The sequence below is a fragment of the Stegastes partitus genome, unplaced genomic scaffold (assembly GCF_000690725.1).
Source record: "Stegastes partitus isolate 25-593 unplaced genomic scaffold, Stegastes_partitus-1.0.2 Scaffold308, whole genome shotgun sequence".
NCBI classification, from domain to species: domain Eukaryota; kingdom Metazoa; phylum Chordata; class Actinopteri; family Pomacentridae; genus Stegastes; species Stegastes partitus.
The window spans coordinates 186,441-210,396 of record NW_007578039.1 but is presented as its reverse complement, the minus strand read 5'-3'; the positions used below and the strand labels follow the sequence as shown (position 1 = coordinate 210,396).

Below are 23,956 nucleotides of genomic sequence, written 5' to 3'. Positions count from 1 at the left end.
ACTTTCTGACAGAACAGTGTGCCGGGTCTGTACCCTCTGCTGCAAACACAATGTTAGTGCTGCAGCATGGAGACAAGGCGTGATGTCTCGGTGAAAGGGTGCTAAATTTAGCCTCCTCTATGTCTTGAATAATAAGTGTGAATGGGTGAGAGTGTGTGCAGGATGTGGTGAGGAGTGGCACGGCTTGTGCTGTAAGGTGGCTTGTTTTTTCCACCCAGAAGCTGCCTTGTTTTTGTGTGTGTGTGTGTGGAAGGGGTACAGTGTGCAGCAGCAGGGGTGAATCTGAGGGAACAGCTGATGGTTGTGAGGAGAGGGAAAAAAAAAAAAAAAGATGGGAGGGTCCAGTAGAGACTGAAGTAGGAAAAACAGCGTCTGAGGAGGTGGGGGGAAGCAGAAAGGGGCGGTGCTACTGTACGATATGAAGAGGAACATGTATATTTACTCAAATGCTACCTCTGCAGTCTAAGCTTTACACAGGTCGGATGTTTATGAGACAGACCTGAGCGACTTAGAAGACTTTCCCTTGCGTCTCAGCCACCACTAGAGCAGCTTTTCTTTTTTTTTTTAATTTGCTGGGTCGCGCGTAAAAGAGGATGCTTTTGTCTCTTCAGCTCTCACCTGGAACAAGGAAACCACGAGAGCTTTTTTGTTGTTTTTAAGAGATTTGTTGCACCAGAAGAGCCTAGTTTTTTAATTTTTTTTTAAAAAATTACTTTTACGGTCATTGGAATGTGCGCTCTTTGTGCTCGTTACACGGTCTTCATGTGCCTTTTCAACTGTGACCTCTAGCACCACCTGTGCGCCCTAAACAAGAAACAGTTCGTTTGTCAGCTGCGCTCGGAGAAACCTTACAGTTGCAGTCAGGGAATTTGCACTGTAAAGATTACACCATAAGGTTTCCAAAACTCCCCTTTTCTCCCCTTGTTGCTCCATTTCTTTTGTGGATTTTAAAAAAAAAATCTTATCACATCCTTTGTCCCAAGTTGCTGACAACAACTTTCCTCCGAAGATAAGAGCAGCACGTTTCAGTGAACGTGGTTTTACGCACAAAGACTTGCGCTCAAGGCGGGACAAGGTGCTGTGAGGTAGAAGAAAAAACAACAACCCAAAAACACTAAAAGGCAAAAAAAAACAAATTCCAGCCATCAGCATGACGGACGGTGCAAGACAACGGAGCAGCACGTCGGCCTCTGCCAAGGATGCTGCGGCAGAGAAGGAGTCCGGAGGAGGAGGCGTTGCGCTCAAGAAAGAAATCGGGCTCGTGAGCGCCTGTGGTATAATTGTTGGTAAGTGCTCGTCAGTAATTAAACTTTCCCTGTACTTGGTTGCATTTTAATAACCTGCAGTGCATTTGTGCGTTTGAAGATGATAGAAAAGTGAGAGAAAGTGACAAAAAAGTGATAGAAAACTCCAGTCCAGTTAAAGTCAGAGTGCAATGCCACCTGTGTTCCAGTCAACTCCTCATTCAAGCCATAACAGCTGCACTGGGGTCAGATTCCACCATTTGGAGGAACAGAACGTTTCTGATGAGTCCCAAGATAAGGATGTTTAGGGATCTGTGCCTCACAAGGACACTTGGTTTCATACTTTAAGGCCAATTTAGGATAAAACCTACACATTTCATTACAAGTAACCAGATTCATGGATACACATGTGATGACAGTCTCATAGGGCACACAGAGACGTGTTTGTAACAGAAACTCTGCTCTCTCCCAGGCCTTCTGCCCCCTAACCCCCTGTAGTCGTTAATCAGTGAAGCGTTCATCATTTCTCCTTAATGAAGACGTGGTCACCCTCGCTCATGTCTGACGCTCTTTTGATTCGTCCATTGTGAGCTCACATGACTGACTTGGGCACAGGCTTTAAATGGCAACATGTGGGCATTCACAAATTGGCCTGCAGCTCTTGTAATTACGCTCAAATGCAGCTTAAATAAGAACAGATTGTGTTGACGTTTAGTGAAAACAGAATGCAGCTTTAAAGGTGACTGATTCTGAACACAAAGTTCAGCTTGGTAGTAGCTACTACTTATCGTCCTGTGCAACCAGTTCTTGTCGCTCTTATAGAAGCTTTCCAAAGTTAAACAAAGGGATGTAATCAGCCGTCAGATTGATTTGCACTGTGGGAAATGTAGGAGCCAGTGTTGTCAGAGTTTAAAGGACATTTCTGTCTGTGCCACATTGATGTTCTTTCTCTCATCAAAGTATAAGTTCCACATTATACTAATCTGTTCCGTTATCGATCAGGTTTGTGGTTGAAGTTAAAAATGGTTAACAGAAAGCAATGGAGCCTAGCATTGTATTACTGCCTCGCTCTCAGTGATGGGTGGAAGTGACACATGCAGTAGCAGGGCTGAGCGTAGTGTCAGTGAGGAGGGAGACTTCATTTTCATTCACTAGAGATGATGGACAAGTGGAGATAACGCCGTCAGACGACACATGGATCGATACTAAATCGGCAGTGAAATATTGTTCGGGTTGTCTGGCCAGACTGTGTGGTCTTTTTGTTGACCTTGACGGGATGAGGAGAAGGGAGGCCATGACTCATTCATTCATGTGTTTCCACGGTAACAGGAGGAAAGAGAGGAGAGAGGATGAGAGTGAGCGTGCGTGCACATGGGGATTCCCAAGAGGTTTGCTCTCTGAGAGAAGCTGCAAAAAGAAAGACGAGAGGGAGAGAGATGAAGAGCAACCTTTGCATTGAACTGACAGTTTCTTAGTGTGTGACTCGCTCCTTAGATCCATGACAGTGCACAAGAAAGGGCGGATTTCTGCTCTGCTGGAAGCAAGCGGTGCTGCAGAAGCTTCAAAGCAAGATTAAGCCAACTCTAAATTGCATTTACACACAGTTGATGGATAGAATAATGCTTTGAGTGATTGCAAACACAGAGGAGCAGATCACAAAGCCCCAGAATACAAGCAAACATCACTGTGCATGGTGCCAACATCTTTTCTCATCAGCCCCGCCCTTAATCGCATCTATGCACCAACATTTAGATAATTCAGTCATTTAATCTAGCACTCTCCATTCATGTACTGATTATTAAGAAACATCTTGGCAGTACTGAGCTGCTCATGCCACCTTAGAGGATTTTTACAGCCGTCCAGAGTCCATACGCGTCGGCACTAGTCACCGGACTGTTCTTGGCCAGAACCCTCGTCCTTGACCAAGTAACTCATTCATGCTTGCTCTGCTCACATTGTCATGTGCGAGAGAGACGTGAGCTCAGGTGACTCGTCTGATCCTTTGGTTGTGAACATGCCCCGCTGAGTTTTCCATGAAAAGGGCTGAGCACACAAGGACATCAAACGGTTTTATGGCCTATTGTACAGAACAGGCATTTATCACTCACACACACATAGAAATCCAGAAACGTGTAAAGCCGTGAATTGGGATTAGAAGTGAACTTTTGGCCACTTGGAAGAAGGCCCCACCCTGATAATGCTGTTTTATTAGCTCGCCTGGCTTAGCCATGTCTGAGCTGCACTCCAATCTATGTTTTGTAATAGAATTGCTGCATGAATCTCAACTTAATTAAATATTGAGTTCATTTTGTTCCTATGGCAGTACCTGCTCGTCCTTTCAAACTGAGTTACGCCACGGAGCCTAAATCCTTAATTGGCTAAATTAATGACTGTCTTTATTTCTTCCGTCTTTCTACTTATTATTAATGTAATCATTAATGTAGGTTCTGACACATAAATTGCTCCAGCGTAGTAATAAATCACATGCATGTGCACAAGCACACGGGAGCTGCAGTCAGTCAGGCTCTGGCTCGGGGCCAAGCAGCAGGTTGCCTCAGCTTGGTGGCTGTTTGAACAGCGATTTAACGCTGGGAGGAAATGCAAGGACTAATCTTCCAGGGCTTTACAAAGGCTGATTAGAGTTATATCATAATGCTGCACAAACACACACACGCTTGTTAATATTTATAGTCCGTGGCTGCTGTGAGTGGTGTTTGTTGGAGTGGTGGCATTTAGCCATGTGTCACAGGGAGGCCAAAACAACGAGCTCATTTCATTTGTTCCTTCCCTTAGCTCCACTTAAGATGAACAATGCGTGCTTGGTGGTTTCTTAAACTTTACAAAATACCTCTACATAGCATGTTTCCATGTGCATGTTTTAATTTTGTGTTCATTCAGTGTTGCAGCAAACCAACATGTTCTAATGTGCAAATAATCATTTATTTCAATCTGTAAAATCACAGTACGTGTAATTCTTAGATTCCTGAGCACATATTTACCCAGAAAAATCCTTATATAGTCTGTAATAATGATACGTAGTTGAGCTGAAGCAATTAGTCAGTGTACTAGAAATCAGTTTTATCTTCTTAATTTGAAGGATTTGTCCATTTTTCTTTTTACTTATGTGACAGTATGTTTTATTCAGAAACATACACTTGGGCTTTAGTGAACTGCAATAGGCATTTCTCAGTATTTTCTGCTGAAAAATATGAATAGATTAAAAAAATATTTAGAAGATGAATCAATAATGAAAATATTTGGTAGCAGCCACAAAAGACACACGTTAAATAGGTAACACACAATATGTCGTTAAATCTGTGTGACAGACGTGTTATCACAAACTAATTCAAAGATTATATCCCTAAAACAATCTAAATATGACCTTAAAAGAACCAAGCAGCTGTTTGAAACCATAAATTGTATGTTGAAAGGCTTGAAGCTGAGGTTTGGCCTTTAGCTGTCTGAAAACTTTTAAGTTCAAGAGGAACAGAAATGTGCTCAGAGAGCATGTCTGAAACACAGCCTCTTCCTTTGTGAAACAACAATCCTGTAACAACAGAGGATATAAAAATATCCTGCGGTAGATGAGGCCTGTTGAGATTTGTAAAAAGAGGAAATTTAAGTGGACAGATCTGATCCTTTGCTACTCCAAGAGAAATGACAGTTCATGCTTTTTATCCACTGCTTCTTAGAATCAATGCAGTTTGTCTTGATTTTGTTCAAGAGAGAACCGGCTCTTTACCAACAGCCTATTTAGCAAAAAAAATCACCGTCTCCTTTGGCCTGATTTGAGGCAAAGGGATGTAAAAGCGACTGCAAGAACAGGAAACCTGAAGATTCCACATTAGTCAGCAAACTTGCACGCTCACGTGCATTGACGCACATGACCTGACTACACAATATGCACATTTCCATGTTGATTGCCTCCATAAAAGCTCTGCCTTACATAAACAGAAACTCATTCAAACCATCCAGCACCAGCATGCTACCTTTAACTGCCTTTTTAGCAAACTTGCAAAAGTCTATCAGAGATTTTACAAGCAAGGAAAGTTAATGTTGAGTCAGCACATGGATGCTTTTTGCCCTCCTAGATGTCAAAGGTCCTGCACTGAAGACCACTTGTGTCATAAAGATGTCACTATAATCAGAGGAGGGGAGGTTCGTTTGGCTTCTTTTCACCTTTTGCCTGCAACTGGCGTTACATAAAGGAGCGCATGTCCTCACAGCTTGGTGCATGTGGTGTCTGTTAAAGGTGAACAAATTTGCATGTTTTCAGTCGAGCACATGTGTCGGCTTATGTAAAGATTAAACAGATGTGAGGACAGTTTGAAGAAAGCAGTGTTATCGGTTTGGGCATGCAAATGGATGGATTTTTCATTTTTGCTCGTTCTGTTGACTTTTATTTTAATAATGATGTTTGCATGCCTGAAAAAGTGAAACAACTCAGTGGTTTAAGAACAAAAGTTAGGGGGAAAAAAATGACGGTTTAGTCGTGAAATGTCAGACAAGCATTAGCAAAGCCCCGAAAGCCACAATGGCATCTTTAAATTGCCTGACTTGTCCGTCTGATAGCCCAAAATCCAAAGAAGTTCAATTTGCAAGCTTATTAAATTACACCAAAATCAACAAATCATCCATGTGACCAAATATTTGCACCCGTTGAATAATCTAACATGGAAGTGAACACTGCTCTGTTGTCCCACTGTCACCGAGCTGAATTAATAGTTGCGTGTTAAATACTATACTTCACTTGACTACAAAGGATCCACGCACACCCACAGTGTGACAGTATCATTCACACCTTTGACTTTTGTACTGTTAAAGGCCACTCAGCCTATCATCCAAGTCTGCTGTGATTGAAAACCTCCAACCTTTGACCCACGATGCTGTTTTATTGGGTTCAAGCACAGTAGACCCAGTGAGCTGAACTTGATTGGAGGCTCCTGACCTCCGACCTCGGCCTTATCAGAGGAGAGTGAACTCTTTCATGTCGGACCTGAACCCCTCCATCTTTTCAGCTCCTGTGTAAACCGCCTGGCACTCTGATGCTCATTGAATATGTCAGGACATTATTCTCCCCCCCCACCTCTGGCGCCGCCTCCCCTTTTGGACTCGTTCACCCTGTTCTTTGTGCTCCATCTCCTCATAACCGCGCTAAGTCAGCATATTACAGGTTCCCGCTTTGCCCGATGGCTTGTCGACTTCATAACTGTCGAAACTCGGTTTGCGCTCTGATTCTTTCACCTCACTGGTGCTCTGATTTGACTCATGACCTCATTTTCTTTCCTGTTCAGTTTGTCTGCCCACAATGCTAATAGTAGAAGCAACCAGCTACAAGTGAATAATGAGATCAGTTTGCTATTTTTATGGCATTTGCTAATTAATCCTTTCCTTTGAAGTTGAATTTCTTCTATTGCTTATTTCACAAAAATTCAAAAGCACCTGGAATCGACATGTACAACATTTTTCCAGGTGCCTGCAGATATTACCCACAGTGTCTTTACATACTACAGATATTTATGTACTCGCATTTTTCATTTGTTTTCATACCACCTGGCCTACAATTAAGTTGAAAAGTCCCAGAAACATGACTGTCGACTGCAGCTGAGTCAAACATGGCAAGCCAGTTGCACCAGAGAGCAGCTTTTTTTTTTTTTTTTTTGACACGGTCTGGTGCAAACCTTTTGTTTTGGGGGAATTTTGAAGTGGGACCAAAAAAAATTGGATTTTGATGAAGTAGACCGATTTTAAGTTTACATTTAAGTAATGTTTCCAATTGAAATACATGCCGGAGAGTTGAAATTCCAGCATTCTTTCTGTTTTTACAGTTTCTAGCTCGGATACATGATGTCGTTTTGGTGATTTTTTAAAAAGATAACGGGTCTTTCAAGGTTTTGGGCTGAATCTAGTGGCCTCGTTTGCTTTTTAGTGTATCATCAGTCTCTCACAGACACTCAGGCTACCACAAAGTACAACAACATCCTACTCAAGCAGAAAGAACAGACGCACATACACAAACTAGGAATATGTGTCAAACTAAAACGGCTATGTGAGTGTGTTTCTTTCTAATTCTCACTACAAATCAAGCTTTAGGGACTATTTTTAAAAGCATATCAAATTGTTTCAATCGTTTTGATGCTTTTCTACACTTCTTCACACAACTATTTGCTCATTTCTTTCCCTGCGATATGATAATCAGTTAGCAGACTCGTGGCGCCTGCTGATGAACACATGATTTGTTGACAGTAAATATGAGGGAGTAACTTGCTGTAACTGTTTCTATTATTACTATTGGCACACTCGGCAACAGTGAGAGTTTTCATTACAGTGAGATTCGGTGCCATCACACTTTCGCTGAAGCCCTCACTACAAACTGTGCTCTCTGACTGTATCTGGCATCAGGAAACTGCTGCAACACATAATCTAGCTTGTTTGCGTATGACCTAAATAGGGTGCAAGTTGATCAGTGGTGGAGGTGCGGTGAGATTAGGGGAGAAGCATGGATAATATTTTGACGTAAATAGGCTTTAAGCAAGATCAGCACCTGGCATGATCCTTACAATTCTAGCAAAGATGAAACAAATATTGATTTTTAAAAGGGGCACTAGACACATTAATGGTCCGATCTGGCAGAGCAGATGCAGAGACATCCTAAATGTGTCTCCCTTTATGGATCTAGCGTCCCACTCTTTCCATAATGAGATCACATTTTTGACTCCCTGCCTGGTAACTTCCTGCAAATTGCAAATCCAGGCTTGTAAACCAGGTTTTCCATTAAAACAACAGAAGTTTCAAGCCTAAGCTGAGATGACCTGGTGCATCACAAGCATCATCCATCATCCAGAACACTACAGCTGTTTCCTTAGGCCGAGTTATCGTTCCCATGACGACTAAACCAATCTTGATATGTGAACGCAACCTCTTCATTTAATCTGTACTGACACCTAACACCTCTCTCCCTTTCTCCCCCTCCGCCAGGCAACATTATCGGCTCAGGTATCTTCGTCAGTCCGAAGGGAGTGATGGAGAACGCCAGCTCCGTGGGAGTGGCGCTGATCGTCTGGATCATCACAGGCATCATCACCGCCATCGGAGCGCTGTGCTACGCTGAGCTGGGCGTCACCATTCCCAAGTCGGGAGGGGACTACTCCTACGTCAAAGACATCTTCGGCGGGTTGGCTGGGTGAGCAAACAGACGAGCTTTCAGGCCCATTTGCATGTAAAGGTGTGGTTTGTTTCAGTAAGCACGCTACCACAGAGGCGGCTGACATATTGCTTTGGAAGAAATGTTTCAGAGAAAGTAGGCGGAAGAGGAAAACACACATAGTACGCTTGTGGTTACTGGGTGAGATGTTCTACGAGTTTGTTGGTTTGCTGTCACGGCAGGACAGGATGCTTTGAGCTCCACTTAGAGTAATTAAAGTTGCTTTAAAGATTTAAAGGACCAAAGCACCATTGTGTGACTTTTCACAGTAACAAATGTTACCTCGAGGCATCCAATCTTAATAAATGGTGGCCTTATGTATAGTTCTTTCTTTTTTTTGACTCCCAGGTCAGTGAGGTTTCAGAAACCCCCTAGTCGACCCTCAGAAGTATTGTTTATTAAGTATATGACCCAGTTTTGGAGAAGAAGGGGCCTCAGAAATGATTAAAGTTAATTTGACAAGGATTTAGGTGAGCATACCGAAATGTCTAGATTCCTCTCTTGATCCCGCTGGATGAGCCAGCTGATGTAGCTCAGACATATTGATCCAAAGCAGGGGGCCTTTAGTTGGTAGTCAAGCACAAAAGTTACATGTAATTAACCCTCTGAACACCGAAACTTGCTCACAGGTTTGAAAGGCATGTTTTCTTTGAGTAAATATTGAAATTTATTTGAGGCAAAAACTTTTCCGTAATGTATCATCAGTGACTATCAGGAAAAATGACCAAAATAAAGGCAAAATCTCAGTGTCTACATGTCATCTAAAAATTCACAGAAAATACATTTAACGCATTAAACAGAATCTGTAAAAAAATAAAAATTCTGTGCTCCGTACTGCAACTGAAAAGTTATGAGTGATTCTGGCGGGACCAAGAGTCATGTGACAAAAAATCTGGGAGTTTTCACATAAGCTGTTCTTACACAGAGTGAAGATGAATAAAAAATATGGAAAGTACAGCACACTTGATCAATTAAATAAGAGCAGCATGGTTCAAAATTGGTTTACAGAGGAGCAAGTTGTTGGAAGACACATTCTACATGGTGACATATCTGTCTAGAGTTGATGTGCAGGATAGTAAAAACACATGAGTTTACAGAGGTTGTAAAACATATAAATAGTTAAATAGCCCTTCTTTAACATGTGCAGCCCCATTTCTCTCTACTTTTAGCCATGCTTGTGCTGTTTCCACAGAGGTGTGTGAGCTTATATTGTACTGAAAAATGAGCCCACTGTGACTCAAGATGTGACAAGACCAAAAAACCCCAAGATGCTGCCTGTGGTTCAGGGGCTGACGAGATATTAAACCAGCAGATGCAAATATGTAGATAGGAGTTTCAGGGTGACTCACACAGTGCCAACCGTCACATTTCTGTGGGGTTTTCCCGCTTTCATTGACTGGTTTTGAATTGACTTTCAGCCCATAGCCCCTGTCCGTGCATCCATATATGGTTGGCTTTAGGGTGACAGTGCTTACAGTAAAAGCTTGGGAACCATGCGAAGTTAATTTCCTAGTCAAACAATATCGTTTGTTAGCGTAGATTTCACACACACTGTGACCATTGTTTTTTCAACTATCAAAAGGATGCATATTATCGGGGTATTCTGGGAGAGGAATTCAACCAGACAAAACAGCCAATGATTGTTTTTCTCTCTTTGTACAGTAACTATCTATACACATCAATGAGCTCTGACCTCCAGGGATTTTTGTACTCCATGGTTTCAGATGCTCAGTTTGAAGCGTCGGGGGCCACACTGTTTCCCTGTGCCCTCTGCCGAGCACAAATAAACCACGTTCAAGGGGTGTTTGTTTTTGTTGTCCGGCTCCTTTTGTCCCGCATGTGGTGTGCATGTAGGCGGAGTTGTGTTTGCATGTGCTTATACGCCAATAACTTTAGCGGCGGAAACACTTACATCACCTCGGCTGGACGAAGGCGAGCTCGTAGAAAAGGAGGAGAGCTCGTCAAGTCGTACGCTTAAACGGTTTCAGGTACAAAGAGTCTTTGTTGTGTCAAGACCGATGAGGGTTGTGTTACACCCAGGATGTCCCCGATATAGACGACTGTAGGTGCGACAGGTTGAAGGGAGCGACTGCATTAAGTTTATTCTCGTTGGAATGTGTAGAATATCCTGAGTTTGTCCATGATTTCCATCCTTAGTCTGCTGCTGATGTGTCTATGTTATACTGAATGCCACTAGTGTGTGTCTACCATTGATGAAAGATGTATTCAGATCCTTTATCCAAGTAAAAGTAGAAGATTGATCTATTAGTCTCCATAGAATTGCTTCTGTAACTCAGTTTCTCTAAGTAAATGATCTTCCAATTGCTTTCTGGAGAAAATAAACATGTCATTTAGAGTTTTAGGGAGTTGTGAAAGCTGTTTTAACTGTTTTCTCACACTTTACAGACCTTCTCATCACCTGATTATTTTATAAAAACAGAATAATTATTAGAGATAGGCATAAAAAGTAGTAATATATCCTCTCGTAGTATTTGTAAGTCATGTAAAATAAAGCATGCATTATGCAGAAGGGGCCCTTCAGAGTGTTTTCAATTATTCATACATTAATCGGCGTGCTACATTTGAATGTTGTAACTGACCCCTGGAGTTTTATTTCATTTGTTTAATGTATAGCTGAGCATCATATGATCTTTCAGCATGTGAAACCCAATCTGCAAGGCTGCTTAGTGAAGCTAAAAGTTCAATAATTACCATTGGAAATGTCGTGGAGGAGGAGAACTGTAAAGCTGTACAGGCAAAACATCAAATCTAGGGCAACGGCCTCCAAAAGTGCATTCACGTGCGCAGCTAGAGGGTCAAATCAGCGTTTGAACCGACATATTTTTACATGAAACACACACATTCCAGTGAGTCCCAGTCCTGTTAATGCAGTCAAGTGTAATGATCCCTTTATAAGCTTTCAGAGAATGTCATGGTTGTACCACATGCCTGGTCCGTCCTACTGCTAAACCCCGCAGCTCATTTCATCTCAACACCCCATTATTAATCTGTTTCTGCATCCTGGAGCGCATCCTGTCAGCATCACACTCAGGGAACATGTCCAGTGTTTGCTTCCTTTGTATTTTTTCTCTAAGTTTTTTCGTTTTTTTACTGCTTTTCTGGTTTCTTCTGTGAACGAATGATCATTTCTCCACGGAAAAGGTCCCACTTACTGAGAAAATGACAAGTATTGTAGCTGGAAAAACACAACAGATGGTGACTCAAACAACAGCTACTTTAGCAGACTAGATGAGTCACCTCAGTTAAATCAGCTGCAAAACAGAAATCTGATTTGTTTTATAGGGAAGCTTTAAACTGCACAGACATTTCTCTCTGCACTGACAAATAAAAGAAGAAAAAAAAAGAGGGGAAATCTCAGCTGCGTGTATCCGAACATCAAAGCAGGTCCGAAGCAGAAATGATAGTATGTTAGTCTAACCAGCATGGGCTTCCCCCTTTGCTTTGTTCTGAGCGCTGCACTGCAAGCAATTATTATTTGTATTCGTCTGTCCACTTCTCTCATTTTTTTTCTATTAGAGTTTATTTTTTTTAGCCTGTTCAACCTCAGAATAGCAAAAGAGCCCATTCATGATTTCCCAGAACTGAGGTGACATCTTTAAATAGCTTGTTTTTTTAGTAAAAAAGTACAATGATATTCAATATAAAACAGAAGATCCATATTTGAGAGGCTGAGGCCGGCGCATGTTTGGGATTTTACTGGATAAATGACTCAAAACATCAACAATTGCAAAGAGTTTATACGTCATCAATCCAAAATGAGTCAGATTTTTCTTGTAGGACATTACAAAAGTTGTATTACTGTCAGATGACAGTAGATTGGGTCATATTATGAGAACCGTAGGAGGAAATAGAGGTTACGCTTCATCTCAAATGACCTACTTTGTGTGTGAGCCAAGTGTACCTCTGCTGTAACCGTGCCACCCTCCCTCCATTTTTACCTCAGGTTCCTGCGACTGTGGATCGCTGTGCTGGTCATCTACCCGACCAACCAGGCCGTGATCGCGCTGACGTTCTCCAACTACGTCCTCCAGCCTCTGTTCCCCACCTGCTTCCCACCAGAGAACGGCCTGCGTCTGCTGGCTGCCGTTTGTCTCTGTGAGTAACACACATGTGAGCAAATCCTTAGACACAAACGTAAAGTCACGGACATGTTTTTAATGTTTGTTAATGCAGAAAACACCTCAAACTTCGGAAATATTTCACTCATGGTTCACTAAGGAAGTTATTAACGTCTTGATGTAACACTTTAAAAACACTCGGACTGTTTTTGTAGCTCATGAAAGGTTTTACTGGACAGCTAGAGTGTGCCTATGTTTTTCGAACAGCTCAACCAAAACCTGCTGCTCCCTGCTCTTCACTCCGTCCACCCCTTTTTTTATATGCAGCATTGGCCTATTTGGCAAACCCAAATGGAAAAGCTCATAACAGAAGAATTCTCAGGCCAAAATGCATGAATGAGATTTCATTTAAAAGTCCACACCTTCTAGTTTCTGTAAATGTGCACGGGGATAAAACACAACCTAAACTGCATCAACTCATGTGGTGTGCAGTAAAACTAAAAATTTACGTTTTCGTCAACCATTTTCAAAGGTGTTATAGATACTGGGGAAAATAGTGACGCTACACACTATAGAAATGTATTTACTACTACAAGGAGTGCAAAAGTTTTAGTATTTTTCAGAATCTGGCTCAAGCAAAGTCTTTGTTTTTGGCGAATTGTTGAATGAAACATGTAGACTAAAAGGGATTTTCAGGAAATATCACTATTTTAAGCTTAGATTTCCAGATGGAAGCGCCATTTTATACTTGATTAGTTCGAGGATTGTCATTTTTCTCTGTTTTTGCGGTTCTGGTAAATGTTTTTTTTGGGGGGGTTCAGACCTGGTGGATGTCAAGTATAGCAAGACAACAGAGATATCACTTGCAACTAGACTCAATGTTGATCACGCAGAGAAAAAAGAACAGAGATAGCTTGAAGAAATACTCCAAAAAGGACATGAAGTTCTTTCTGAGCGAGCTTGTTGGGACGGGTTCAGATCAGTGCTGTGAAATTATTCAAAAAAACGTGGGAAACAGTGGAATTCACCAAAATCAGTTCAGTGTGAAAATGTGGGTTAAATCACACTTTGGTTACAGTTACATCATCTAATCAAAGCTGTTTACGACTCGCTGACTGATTGAATGATGGCTTCATTCATGTGGTTTATTTTGATCTCCGTCCCGGGTTTGTCTCCTTGTTTTCCAAAACTCTCGTGTTATTTAACCCTCAGTTCGAGGTCGTCTAAGAAAAGAAGAGCAAAACAGAGGCCGGCAAGGAGCTGGCGGAAGACGAATTGAAGTGTGTTGGTGCTGACATCGCAGCGGTCGACCCAACAAAGTTCACACAAAGTGGTCAAATACTGCAGGCAGCCTTCAGACACAAAGACAGACAGACGTGGACAGTGGAGAAGAGTGTGTTACTATGTGTTGTACAAGGCAGCTCTCTGTCTACAACCTGATCTGACCTGCCAAATTAACGCTTGAAGACTCTGGTTTTATCTTGAGCTGTGGTCAAACTCAAGCAACTCTGGCGATATTTAGACAGTAGCACTGACTGCAGATGTTAATGCTAGTCAATTTAAACTCCTTTTTGCTCGTTCCTCCAACAGTTTAGCAAAATTACTGAAAAAAAAACAAGTGAAACTGGAAAGACTGGAGCTGTCGATCTCACACAAGCACAGCTCAGAATGATAGATGCCAGCTGTCACTTAGTGTTCAAAGGGAAAGGTCAAACTTTTTCTTTTCTTTTTCTCTTAAACTGATCTTCGAAGAACACTTGTGGGCCGATGAGATCACCTCGTTGCCCTGTTTAGCCTCAAAATGCAGAAACCTCCCGTTGCGACGGCTTGCACAACAACATACACGTTTTTTCTCGCAGATGGAAGAGATCCACCATGTAACTGCCAAGTTAGCCGTCATTCAGAATAAACATTGCAGTTTTTGCTTGGAGGTGTTTGCACCAAATGAGGAACAGCTGAGCTCTTCCAACAGTAACGTACCAAATTCGGGAATATAAAGACAAAATTTGCCAGAGGAGGTTTGAAAAAAAATAAATAGATTAGTCTAAGTGGAGAGATTTAAGGCTTCATTTTAGAGCATCATTCGCTAACTTTCTACCAGTTGTTACGTTCCGAAATAATCTGGCGCGATACCTGAGAACATAATCTCTTCGGAGGCGATAATGAGATCCCCACTTTTGGATTTTTGACACATTGACCTACATTTATCTGACTGTCTCTCTCCATTTGCGAGAATGCCTTGAAGCCAAATGTGCTAAGTTTTGACAAGTCGTTCTGTTGCCCAACTCTGCTTCTTGCTTGTCGATTGGACAGATGTTGTCAGGCAGCTTTCAGCAAGAAAAAAAGAAAAGAAAAAGCGTCTTGTTTGTGGATGTTTTATCCCTGATTTGCTGTTGTTGTTCAGGGAGAAAAGTGGGTGAGAGGTTAGCTGTTTCCCTTCAACGCTGATGTCATTCTTGTTTACAAGGGCAGCGTGTTTTTTTGTGTTTGTGTGATTCTGAGTTTGTTATTTCCCTCATGCGGGTTGTCATGTGTGAATTTTGCTGGACATAACTAGGTACAACTAGGTTCAGTGACTGTCAAACCAGATGCCACCAGTCTCGGGCCAGTTTGGTAATGTCACCCTGCAGGGAGACGAAAGGCTTTTTAGGGTGTAGCCTTTCAAAAACATGCGGTGGAGATTCTCCCTGGGGTCCGTCTGTTCCTACAGATGGCAGAATGCGAGGTCATAACTCTGTCATGTTTTCCAACAGGCAACTCAGCAAGTTTCCACACACACACACACACACACACACAGGCCTATACGACACACACATTTTGTATACTCAGCTTACAGTCAGCTGAGCCGTCCCCCACAGCTCCGTGCTTTTGGAGAACGTGTCCTCCGGTGTTTATCTGCAGGCCGTCAATCAACCACAGAAGAGCAGGACGGGACACATGTGTTGTTACTGTAATGCGGTGAGGTGGCAAAAGATCATCCTGTTCCTAAAACAAGTCTGTTTACCAGCGGTTCGGATTAAGAGGTGTATTTACTCGAGGCTGCATGAGAGTCAGTCAGTGGTGTTTTGGTTCATTGTGCTTGTGTGTACAGCGCACAAATTGTGTCATGAGTGAATCTGCGTGCGTAGTCGTTTCCTGTGTTTGGTGGAGGGAGTAGCAGCTGCAGCTCCCCCTCACTACTGCTGTCAGCTAAAGAGGAAAAACCCCACGCAGTTTAAGTTTCCCCACTTTCTGCCATTCACCTAAACTCCTCCACCACAAACACAACGAGTCTACAAACCCCCTTTGTACGCCTATTTGTTCACGATTCATTCAGTATCAGTGCAGATCCATGCATGTCTGTGCATGTACATCTGCGTTCGCTCCCCGCAGTGGCAGCTCAGAGTTATTTAATGTGATGAACTTAATCCCACGGAGTCAAACAGGACTCTTATTTAATGGCACCCTATTGGCCTGAACCCGCTGGCCCGTTGTACTCAGCAGCACAGATCAAATCCATTATCTTCGTTATGTCAGCATCAGGTTGAATTGAGTTGAACAGCATTTCGAAACACTTCCTCAGGCTTTTTTTCATACCTCATTGGAGTCACTAAAGCATTAAATAATCCCGACGAACAACATCGATCTGCTTCTATCGCTGCGAAAGCATTCAAACCTGCAAGTGTGGAAAGATTGTCTGCATGTATCTTAAACCAAATCAGCACTCTGACATTAAATTAACAAAAATCAGCCAATCTACAAACTTTAAAATCCCAATTTATCATCTAAATTGCAACAAACATGCATGATATTGTACTACATAACAATGCATGTGTATAAAAGTTAACGCATTACCAGGAACCTGTCATATCACATCACAGCCCTTCCAAAGAAAACACAACTACCGCATGTATGATATGAGGTGCGACAGATAACGGGTGAAGTTCAGTGTGATGATGCAGTAGCAGGACCAAAGGTCGCCGCGTCAGACGGGAAGACACGTCGCATTTGTTCGAATGTGCAGCTTTTAATCTGCCTCCATGCACATCGGTTTACTCTGATGGTAACCGGTTTCATAACTTATTCTTCTATTCTTGGGCAATAATCGGAGCACCACGACTACAAACAATGGCAGGGACAGTTCAAAGACAGTTCCAAGAAAGAGCAATAAAATAATTAACGCCGAAACACATTTTTTTTTCCCCTTGACCTTTCTCAGATCAGTCTCACTTTGTGCAGCCGAACATTATTTTTAAAAGTGGTGCATCCGCAATGTGCAGGTTTAATGTGTGTGCTTGTTAAAGAAGCAGCTGAAGTTTCATTGCAAGGACGACACAAGGCAAGAATTTCTGTTCTGTTGGAGCTCACTGTAAGAAGGCCAGATATCTGAAACTGGAATGTAGGAAGTACAGCTGGGAGGCCCACTGTAAACCCAGTGAGGTGGGCTGCAGAGGCTTTGCAGGACAATTTCTACACATCAGACACTCAGTTTCATTTAGAGGGTTCCAAGAAAGAGGAGAAACCATCAGTTAAGCTGCAGAAAAAAAGCGTATAAGGGGCTGTGGACGGAGGGGTGAGCTGGGGACTGATCTAAAACACCCTGTGAGCGCTCATGACTGATGATGTGTCCAAGTCACACCGTGGAGTAAAAGACTGATTTAACCACGTCAGACAGCGTGGATGATTTCTACCAACCTTAAAGCCATTTAAGGGTAAACAATGAGGGACAAAATGACATTATTGCTGTAAAATAAGCACTAACTCTGTGTTTTACTGTGCTTCTGTTTAGTGCTGCTCACATGGGTGAATTGCTCCAGCGTGAGGTGGGCCACCAGGGTGCAGGACATCTTCACCGCCGGCAAGCTGCTGGCCCTCGCCCTCATCATCATCATGGGCATCGTGCAGATCTGCAAGGGTAAGCTGACCGCCGCCATCTGTGCATCCCAGAATGCAGAGTATTCCACCTGGTGTTTTCTCTGCCTGTGTGTAAAAAGAAAAATGACACACACACACAGTCGCGGTCAGTGGGGACACGTTCAGTGATTCGGGACTGTATAGGCTCCACATGGACGCCACAGGGGTCAGCGAGTTGCTGGGGCCCTTTATGGTTAAAACTCACATCGCTAATATCAGCACGCCTGTGGGGGTTTGCAGCGCAAACAGGACAGAGGGTCAGTTATTACAGGGGCCGCAAAGAGACAACAAAATGGGGATTTGAGCGCAAGTGTTTGAAGATAATGAAGAGTGGGATCTGATGGGAGACCTGAGGTTATATATGAGGGACAGTGTGTAGGACAGAGGAAGGGATTTGGAGAAAAATTTAAAGAGAACGGAGAAAACAAAACAACGAAGATCCGTCAAGGAGTTTTACCCCAAATTAGATTATTTCTCAGGGGATTTCACTTGCCAGGTATTTAGCACAATGTCTTTCACAACTTGTTTCACACATGCTGATTTCATTAGATGATAGTTTTCAGATGGGTTTCCTCACAGACTCCAGTTTGTTTACCCCCTCAGCAAAAACAGCAAACCAGAGTTAAATAATCACGAGGACCTGACCTCAGAAAGAAATTTACGAAAGGAACACAGACGAACAGAAAACAGAGAGAGAGACAGGGAACTTGTGGATAAAAAGAAATGACAATATAATGCAAAATAAATGTTGACTGCTAAAGATGTTGCCTCTTTTTTTTTTTTTTTTTTTGAATCATCCACCTGTAGGAGAGTACTACTGGCTGGAGCCTGCCAATGCATTTGAGCCCTTCCAGGACTATGATGTGGGTTTGATAGCTTTAGCTTTTCTACAAGGCTCCTTCGCTTACGGAGGCTGGAACTTCCTGAACTACGTCACAGAAGAGCTGGTGGATCCTTATGTGTAAGACACTCATACACCCATAAACATTCATTTGCTGTGTTAAGAAACCCCACACACACAAATCACCACAGAAATCTAGCTGATTTCCAAGCAGCCAGTAGCTGTTTTAGTGATTAGTAGTCACATACCAACTCGGCTTCCCAGTTTAATCCTTGATCCTTTTTGTTAAAGCGCTCTGAAATTAATTTCGCTGTCATTCCCGGTGTCTGATCTAGAATAATGTCTCCGAGTATAAAATGGTTTATTTCTTCATTTCCTGTGTGATCTCTGTCTATTTCTTTTAAACAATCCTGTATTTTTTAATAACTTTTTTCCGTTAATATTCCTCCCGTCAGATACCGTTTTTAATTTCCTACTTTAAATCCTTCTCTATCTCCCGTTCTTTAGCGTTCTCCCACCATTCTATCAACTAAATATTGTGTTGTGTCGTCTCCAGGAACCTTCCTCGTGCCATCTTCATCTCCATCCCCCTCGTGACCTTCGTTTACGTCTTCGCCAACATCGCCTACGTCACGGCCATGAGTCCTCAGGAGCTGCTCGCCTCAAACGCCGTTGCCGTGGTGAGTGGTCCCGTGGCTTCTATCAACCGCACGGCGATGATATTTTGAATGACTGCCGCCCTCTGCTGGTCTTTGCTGGTTAATGCAATATTCCAAAGTGTTTCTACATTTTTGTACCTCGTTCTAAAAAGGGGCTTGATCAAGCAGGCAGCTAACAATGTGTAAGTGTCCATTCTTTTCATCCCATCTCTAATCTCCGTCCTCGCATTCCTCCATCGCAGACGTTTGGTGAGAAGCTGCTGGGAGTCATGTCGTGGATCATGCCCATCTCCGTGGCTCTGTCCACCTTCGGAGGTGTCAACGGTTCCCTCTTCACGTCTTCACGGTTAGTTGGCTTGATGATATGCAAGCTGGACTGAAAAAATAACACGATGTGGCTCTGAGACATGCACAAAAAACTGATTTATAATTTATCTCATGAAAAGATTATGTGCCCAGTTGTTATTTTGCATCTAGAGGGAACTTTTTCCATAAATATACCACAAATTGTGACCCTGAATATGTGATGTCCTGCCTCTAACATCCCACTTTTTGCATGATTTGCCTCTCTGATCTATTAAATAAACCCCTGAAAAATAGCCACAGACAGATAAAACTGATTTTTTTTCCCTCTCTCTCATCCTCATCCATTCTCTCATCATGGTTTCTGGATGGTCTGACTTCTCTCTACATGTTAACTGAGCAATGTGTTCATTGCATCTCTGCAGACTGTTCTTTGCTGGAGCCAGAGAGGGCCACCTCCCCAGTCTGCTGGCCATGATTCATGTCAAACGCTGCACCCCCATCCCTGCTCTGCTCTTCACTGTGAGTACTGCTCTCACCACCTGCACAGCACAACGGAAAGCAACCCAGTCAAAGCCGACCACCATCTCTGACTGCTCTCTCTTTATCTCGTCCCTCAGTGTCTGTCCACCCTGCTGATGCTGTGCACCAGCGACATGTACACGCTCATCAATTACGTGGGCTTCATCAACTACCTCTTCTACGGAGTGACCGTCGCCGGGCAGATCGTCCTGCGGTTTAAACAGCCCAACATACACCGACCGATCAAGGTGCGTTCATGTGCTGTTTTAGATTCGTTTATAGTGTATTTTGCACTTCATCAAGGGATAAAAGAGGATTACTCAATTCAAAGGAGGATATATATGAAGCTACATACAGAATGCCTTTCATATTCCTGCTAGATGGTCTAAATTTGATTGATTTAGCTGCACTTTGAGAACAGAAAATTTTAGATTGTCAAACAGTAACATGAAGTAGCACACTGGATGTAAGGATTCCTGAAAGACAACAAAAAGTTCAGGAGTACAAGAAAGAAAACGCACCTTATTTTTCCAGAAATTGTGTGTTGCTTTGAAAAGAGTGTCCTCAGTACGCTAGTTTCAAGTTGTTAAAAGCAGAATTTACCACTAATGTCTGATATCTTCTGATATCTGAAGGTTAATGTGTTTTTTAGCTACTACTTAAACTTTTTTTTATGCACTGATCAGTTTTGAGATATTTTATTTCCACATTGTCTTCTCAAAAAACACATTTAAATATTTATTTTACTATACTTTGCCTATTTACATTCACAGATTTCCATTGCTACATATCAGCAAAGGCGGTTTTTCTCCAAATATATTTTTCTTTCTGCTCTGAGCCAAAAATCTCATTCAAAGCCTGATTTACAAAACATTTCATTCATAAAAACACAGCAAAAAAATATTTGTTTTCTGACTGTTGCTAATATTTTCTGAAAAATATAAAACTTTGACTCTAATATGTCACCAAATGAAACAAATGTTTTAAAACTGGCTTCATGCAGTGTTTTTTTGAAAGTCACTGATAAAGTGCACTAATACTGATTTTAAGAAGTGAGACTTCACACTGCCCTCTAGTGGTGGGAAGAGTGTAATATCACATACTGGGTGCACAGGCAAGAATAAAGATAATCAGCATTAGTGGTAGATTTGATTGAAGCATTTTCAAAACTATATACAGTATACTTAGAGTCTGGTGTAACATTCAAATGTATGTTAAAATCACCCAAATTCTGTCAAAGCTGCTGTTAGAATGAATTTGCATTTCAGTTCATCTGCATGATTCAAAAGAGAATCAAATTACACAAGTGTAATAATAAGTCTGTTTTTCTTCCTCTCTTCCAGGTCAGCCTGATCTGGCCGGTCATTTACCTCATCTTCTGGGCCTTCCTGCTCATCTTCTCCCTCTACTCTGAGCCCGTGGTGTGTGGCATCGGCCTCGCCATCATGCTCACCGGCGTCCCCGTCTATTTCCTGGGAGTCTACTGGGACAACAAGCCGCAGTGCTTCGACGCCTTTGTTGGTAAGTTTTGCTTATTGCGGGCAAGTTTTCTCTGTCGGGGCTTAAGCGGTTCACATTTTTAGCTCGACAAATTCATCATATCTCAGGAAAGTCTAGGCCAGGGGTGTCCAATCCTGGTCCTCGAGGGCCACAATCCTGCATGTTTCCAACACACCTGATTCAAATGATCAGGATCGTTATCAGGCTCCTGCAGAGCTTGCTGATGAGCTGATTAGTGAATTGCATTAACTTCAAGAACAGAGCAGAAATCTGAACACTGGATACTGTCAACATTCAGAAAATGTTTCTAGGAATAAAATTACAGAGGTTACAAATGATGTATGAAAAACCTCTCTGCCAAAACCTTGAGAATAGATATAGGAATAAAAAAATGTACAGTTTGGTTTAAGTAAGTACTGATTTCTGTGCCATTTTAAGTCCCTTATTATGAAAGTTTTAGGCTAAGAAACTGTATTCTCATGTGCTGACCTCTTTGACCAAGTTAGCCTCTTAAGGATGCAAAATACATCTCAGTGTGAGGTGACAATAAAGTGGAGTTTACAGTCATTTGAGACACATGATACACATTATAATTGATGCAAACAGACAAAGTTTAGTAAAATAAACACCTTAATGTGTATTTTGGACATTTGTTTTAAACGTTAGTCTGAAAGAAAATATGTTATGGAAGCAAAATACCCTAAAATCTCACAATTGCCAGTGACCAACTGACCAAGTTGAATAAAAATGGTGAAATATTCCTATAAAATAAAATATTTACCAAATACATTCTCCTTATTTAGTCTGTTAATCTTGCAAGTTCATTGATTTAACTGAAATTTTACAATGCCACTTCTCCAAGTACAAACATTTATTTATTTTTTTACACACACGATCATCACCTGTGTCTGAATCCGTCCCGTCTCTTTTCTTCCAGATAAAATGACCTACTTGGGCCAGAAGTTCTGTGTAGTTGTTTATCCAGCTGAAAGCAGCAGCAGCGGGAGCGGAGAGGAAGGAGAGGAAATGAAGGAGGCCATGTCTCCTCTGTCGAAGGAGGACGGAGACAACCACAAGTCAGCAGACTGCTAGAGCGCACCTTTTCTTTTTTTTCTTTTTTTTTTAAAACTCTCACCTGCCCCCGAAATAGACACACGTGGGCGTACACACCACAGTTTAGAGTGGATTTACTGATCAACACACGTGCCCTCACGCTACGTCTGAGATTTTTAGTGTCGTATCAATCAATATTTTCTGTGCCAAATATAGTAAGAAGTGTTTAAAGTAACATGACCCCGATCTTTTCTATCTGGGGTCCTGCAACAGTGCAATAAAGAAAGGTTAGCACCTTCCAGCTCCTCATTACAGACATTTAACCACCTATTTCAGCATCATCAGCCTACTTTACATCCTCCCTCTCCCGTTCCACACACTGTCTGCGTACTCCCCCCCCCGTCAGCGTGACATTTTTTTAAGATTTTTTTTTTTATTATCAAAAGACTCTACCTGTACTGTGACCCAAAACTTGTTTTGTTCTTCTTCTTTTTGTTAATTTTGCTTTGTCATTCTTTCAACACACCAAAGCTGCATTTTGATTGTCAAAGCAAGAAAATCACATTCAGATCAAGTCATTTCATGCCGTGAAGTCGTACACTAATGCTGTTTTTCAAGGCGACTGTAATTCTGAAATGTTTCTCTCTTTTATTTTTTGTAATTGTGATAATTGCGTATATCATTTGTTGTTGTTTATTGTTTAGTTTTAATATGTTAATTTTAGTGTTGTTGATAGTCTTTTTTTTTTTTTTCTAACAACATATTCATCTGGGCCTGTTTTTTTTTTTTTTTTTTACTACGGATGTGTAACACCTGAAAGCTGGTTTGAGATCTGTACTTTGTCTCGGTAAATGTGCTTGTAAATGGTGCAGTTTTTTTGAATTGCCTTAATTAGAATACATTCTGTGCTTTAGTGCCATTACAGCTGTGTTTTGGCGGATGTGGTGAGTTGGTCAATCCTCTTACTTTTTCATTTTTATCAAAAAAAAAGTTTAAAAAAAAACCAAAAAAAAAAGTGACACTACACAAATAATGAACCCGTTAAACATGCGGCCCAGCGTGGGCCCAATCAGATAGGCAAGTCGTGACACTTTTGAACCACCGCATTTGTTTTCGTGCAAATCCCGACACCGACACATGTGAATGCCTGTGTGAGAAGCAGTTTTTTGTTTTTTTAAAAATAAAGGCATTGATTGTCTTTCATGTCTTAGGGTGAAAATATTTTTGTAGCTTTACCATCTAAATCATTTTTTGTGCTTTATTTAGGCTGTAGAAATAAGAACTTTACATAAAAGAACTATTTTTTTGATTCATACAGTTAACTAGAAGACATTAGTGCAATATTACTGCAGGCACCAGCGAAAAAAACTAAACATGCACCCAACTCATTACGCTTGTTAGTAGCTATGCATCTATACTTACGCTGTATATTCTAGTAACAACATTCATGCACACATCATGTAATCTTCAGTTTTTCTATTCTCTCTTAGTGTCTCAGGGCATCCCCACTGCCTTCTCCTTATATACACTGCCTAAAACCTCCAGACCGTGAAAACTCAACACATCTGACTGATTGCCTCTTTGAAATCTAAGTTTATTAGTGCTAAATGTCTGTACTGGTGCTTTTAGATATTTATTCCTCAGGAGTCTCGATCTTA

At 41.7% G+C, this 23,956-nt stretch overlaps 1 protein-coding gene across 1 annotated transcript; it reads left to right on the top strand.

Moving 5' to 3' along the window:
* Positions 1 to 417: 417 nt before the first annotated feature.
* On the top strand, positions 418 to 23,496 carry slc7a8a (solute carrier family 7 member 8a). Its single transcript, XM_008283376.1, has 11 exons — positions 418 to 1,286; positions 8,223 to 8,427; positions 12,413 to 12,564; positions 17,296 to 17,421; positions 18,228 to 18,381; positions 18,818 to 18,941; positions 19,163 to 19,266; positions 19,649 to 19,745; positions 19,844 to 19,993; positions 21,089 to 21,266; positions 22,183 to 23,496. Exons 1-11 carry the CDS (start codon positions 1,151 to 1,153, stop codon positions 22,335 to 22,337), a joined length of 1,581 nt encoding a protein of 526 aa, XP_008281598.1. The 5' UTR covers positions 418 to 1,150; the 3' UTR covers positions 22,338 to 23,496.
* The last annotated feature ends 460 nt before the right edge of the window (positions 23,497 to 23,956 follow it).

Excerpts from the sequence above, each read along its gene's own strand:
- slc7a8a (XM_008283376.1), top strand. The coding sequence starts at position 1,151 with ATGACGGACGGTGCAAGACAACGGAGCAGCACGTCGGCCTCTGCCAAG. Across the intron at positions 18,942-19,162 it reads CCTCAAACGCCGTTGCCGTG|ACGTTTGGTGAGAAGCTGCT; the intron begins GTGAGTGGTCCC and ends CCTCCATCGCAG. Across the intron at positions 19,267-19,648 it reads TCCCTCTTCACGTCTTCACG|ACTGTTCTTTGCTGGAGCCA; the intron begins GTTAGTTGGCTT and ends GCATCTCTGCAG.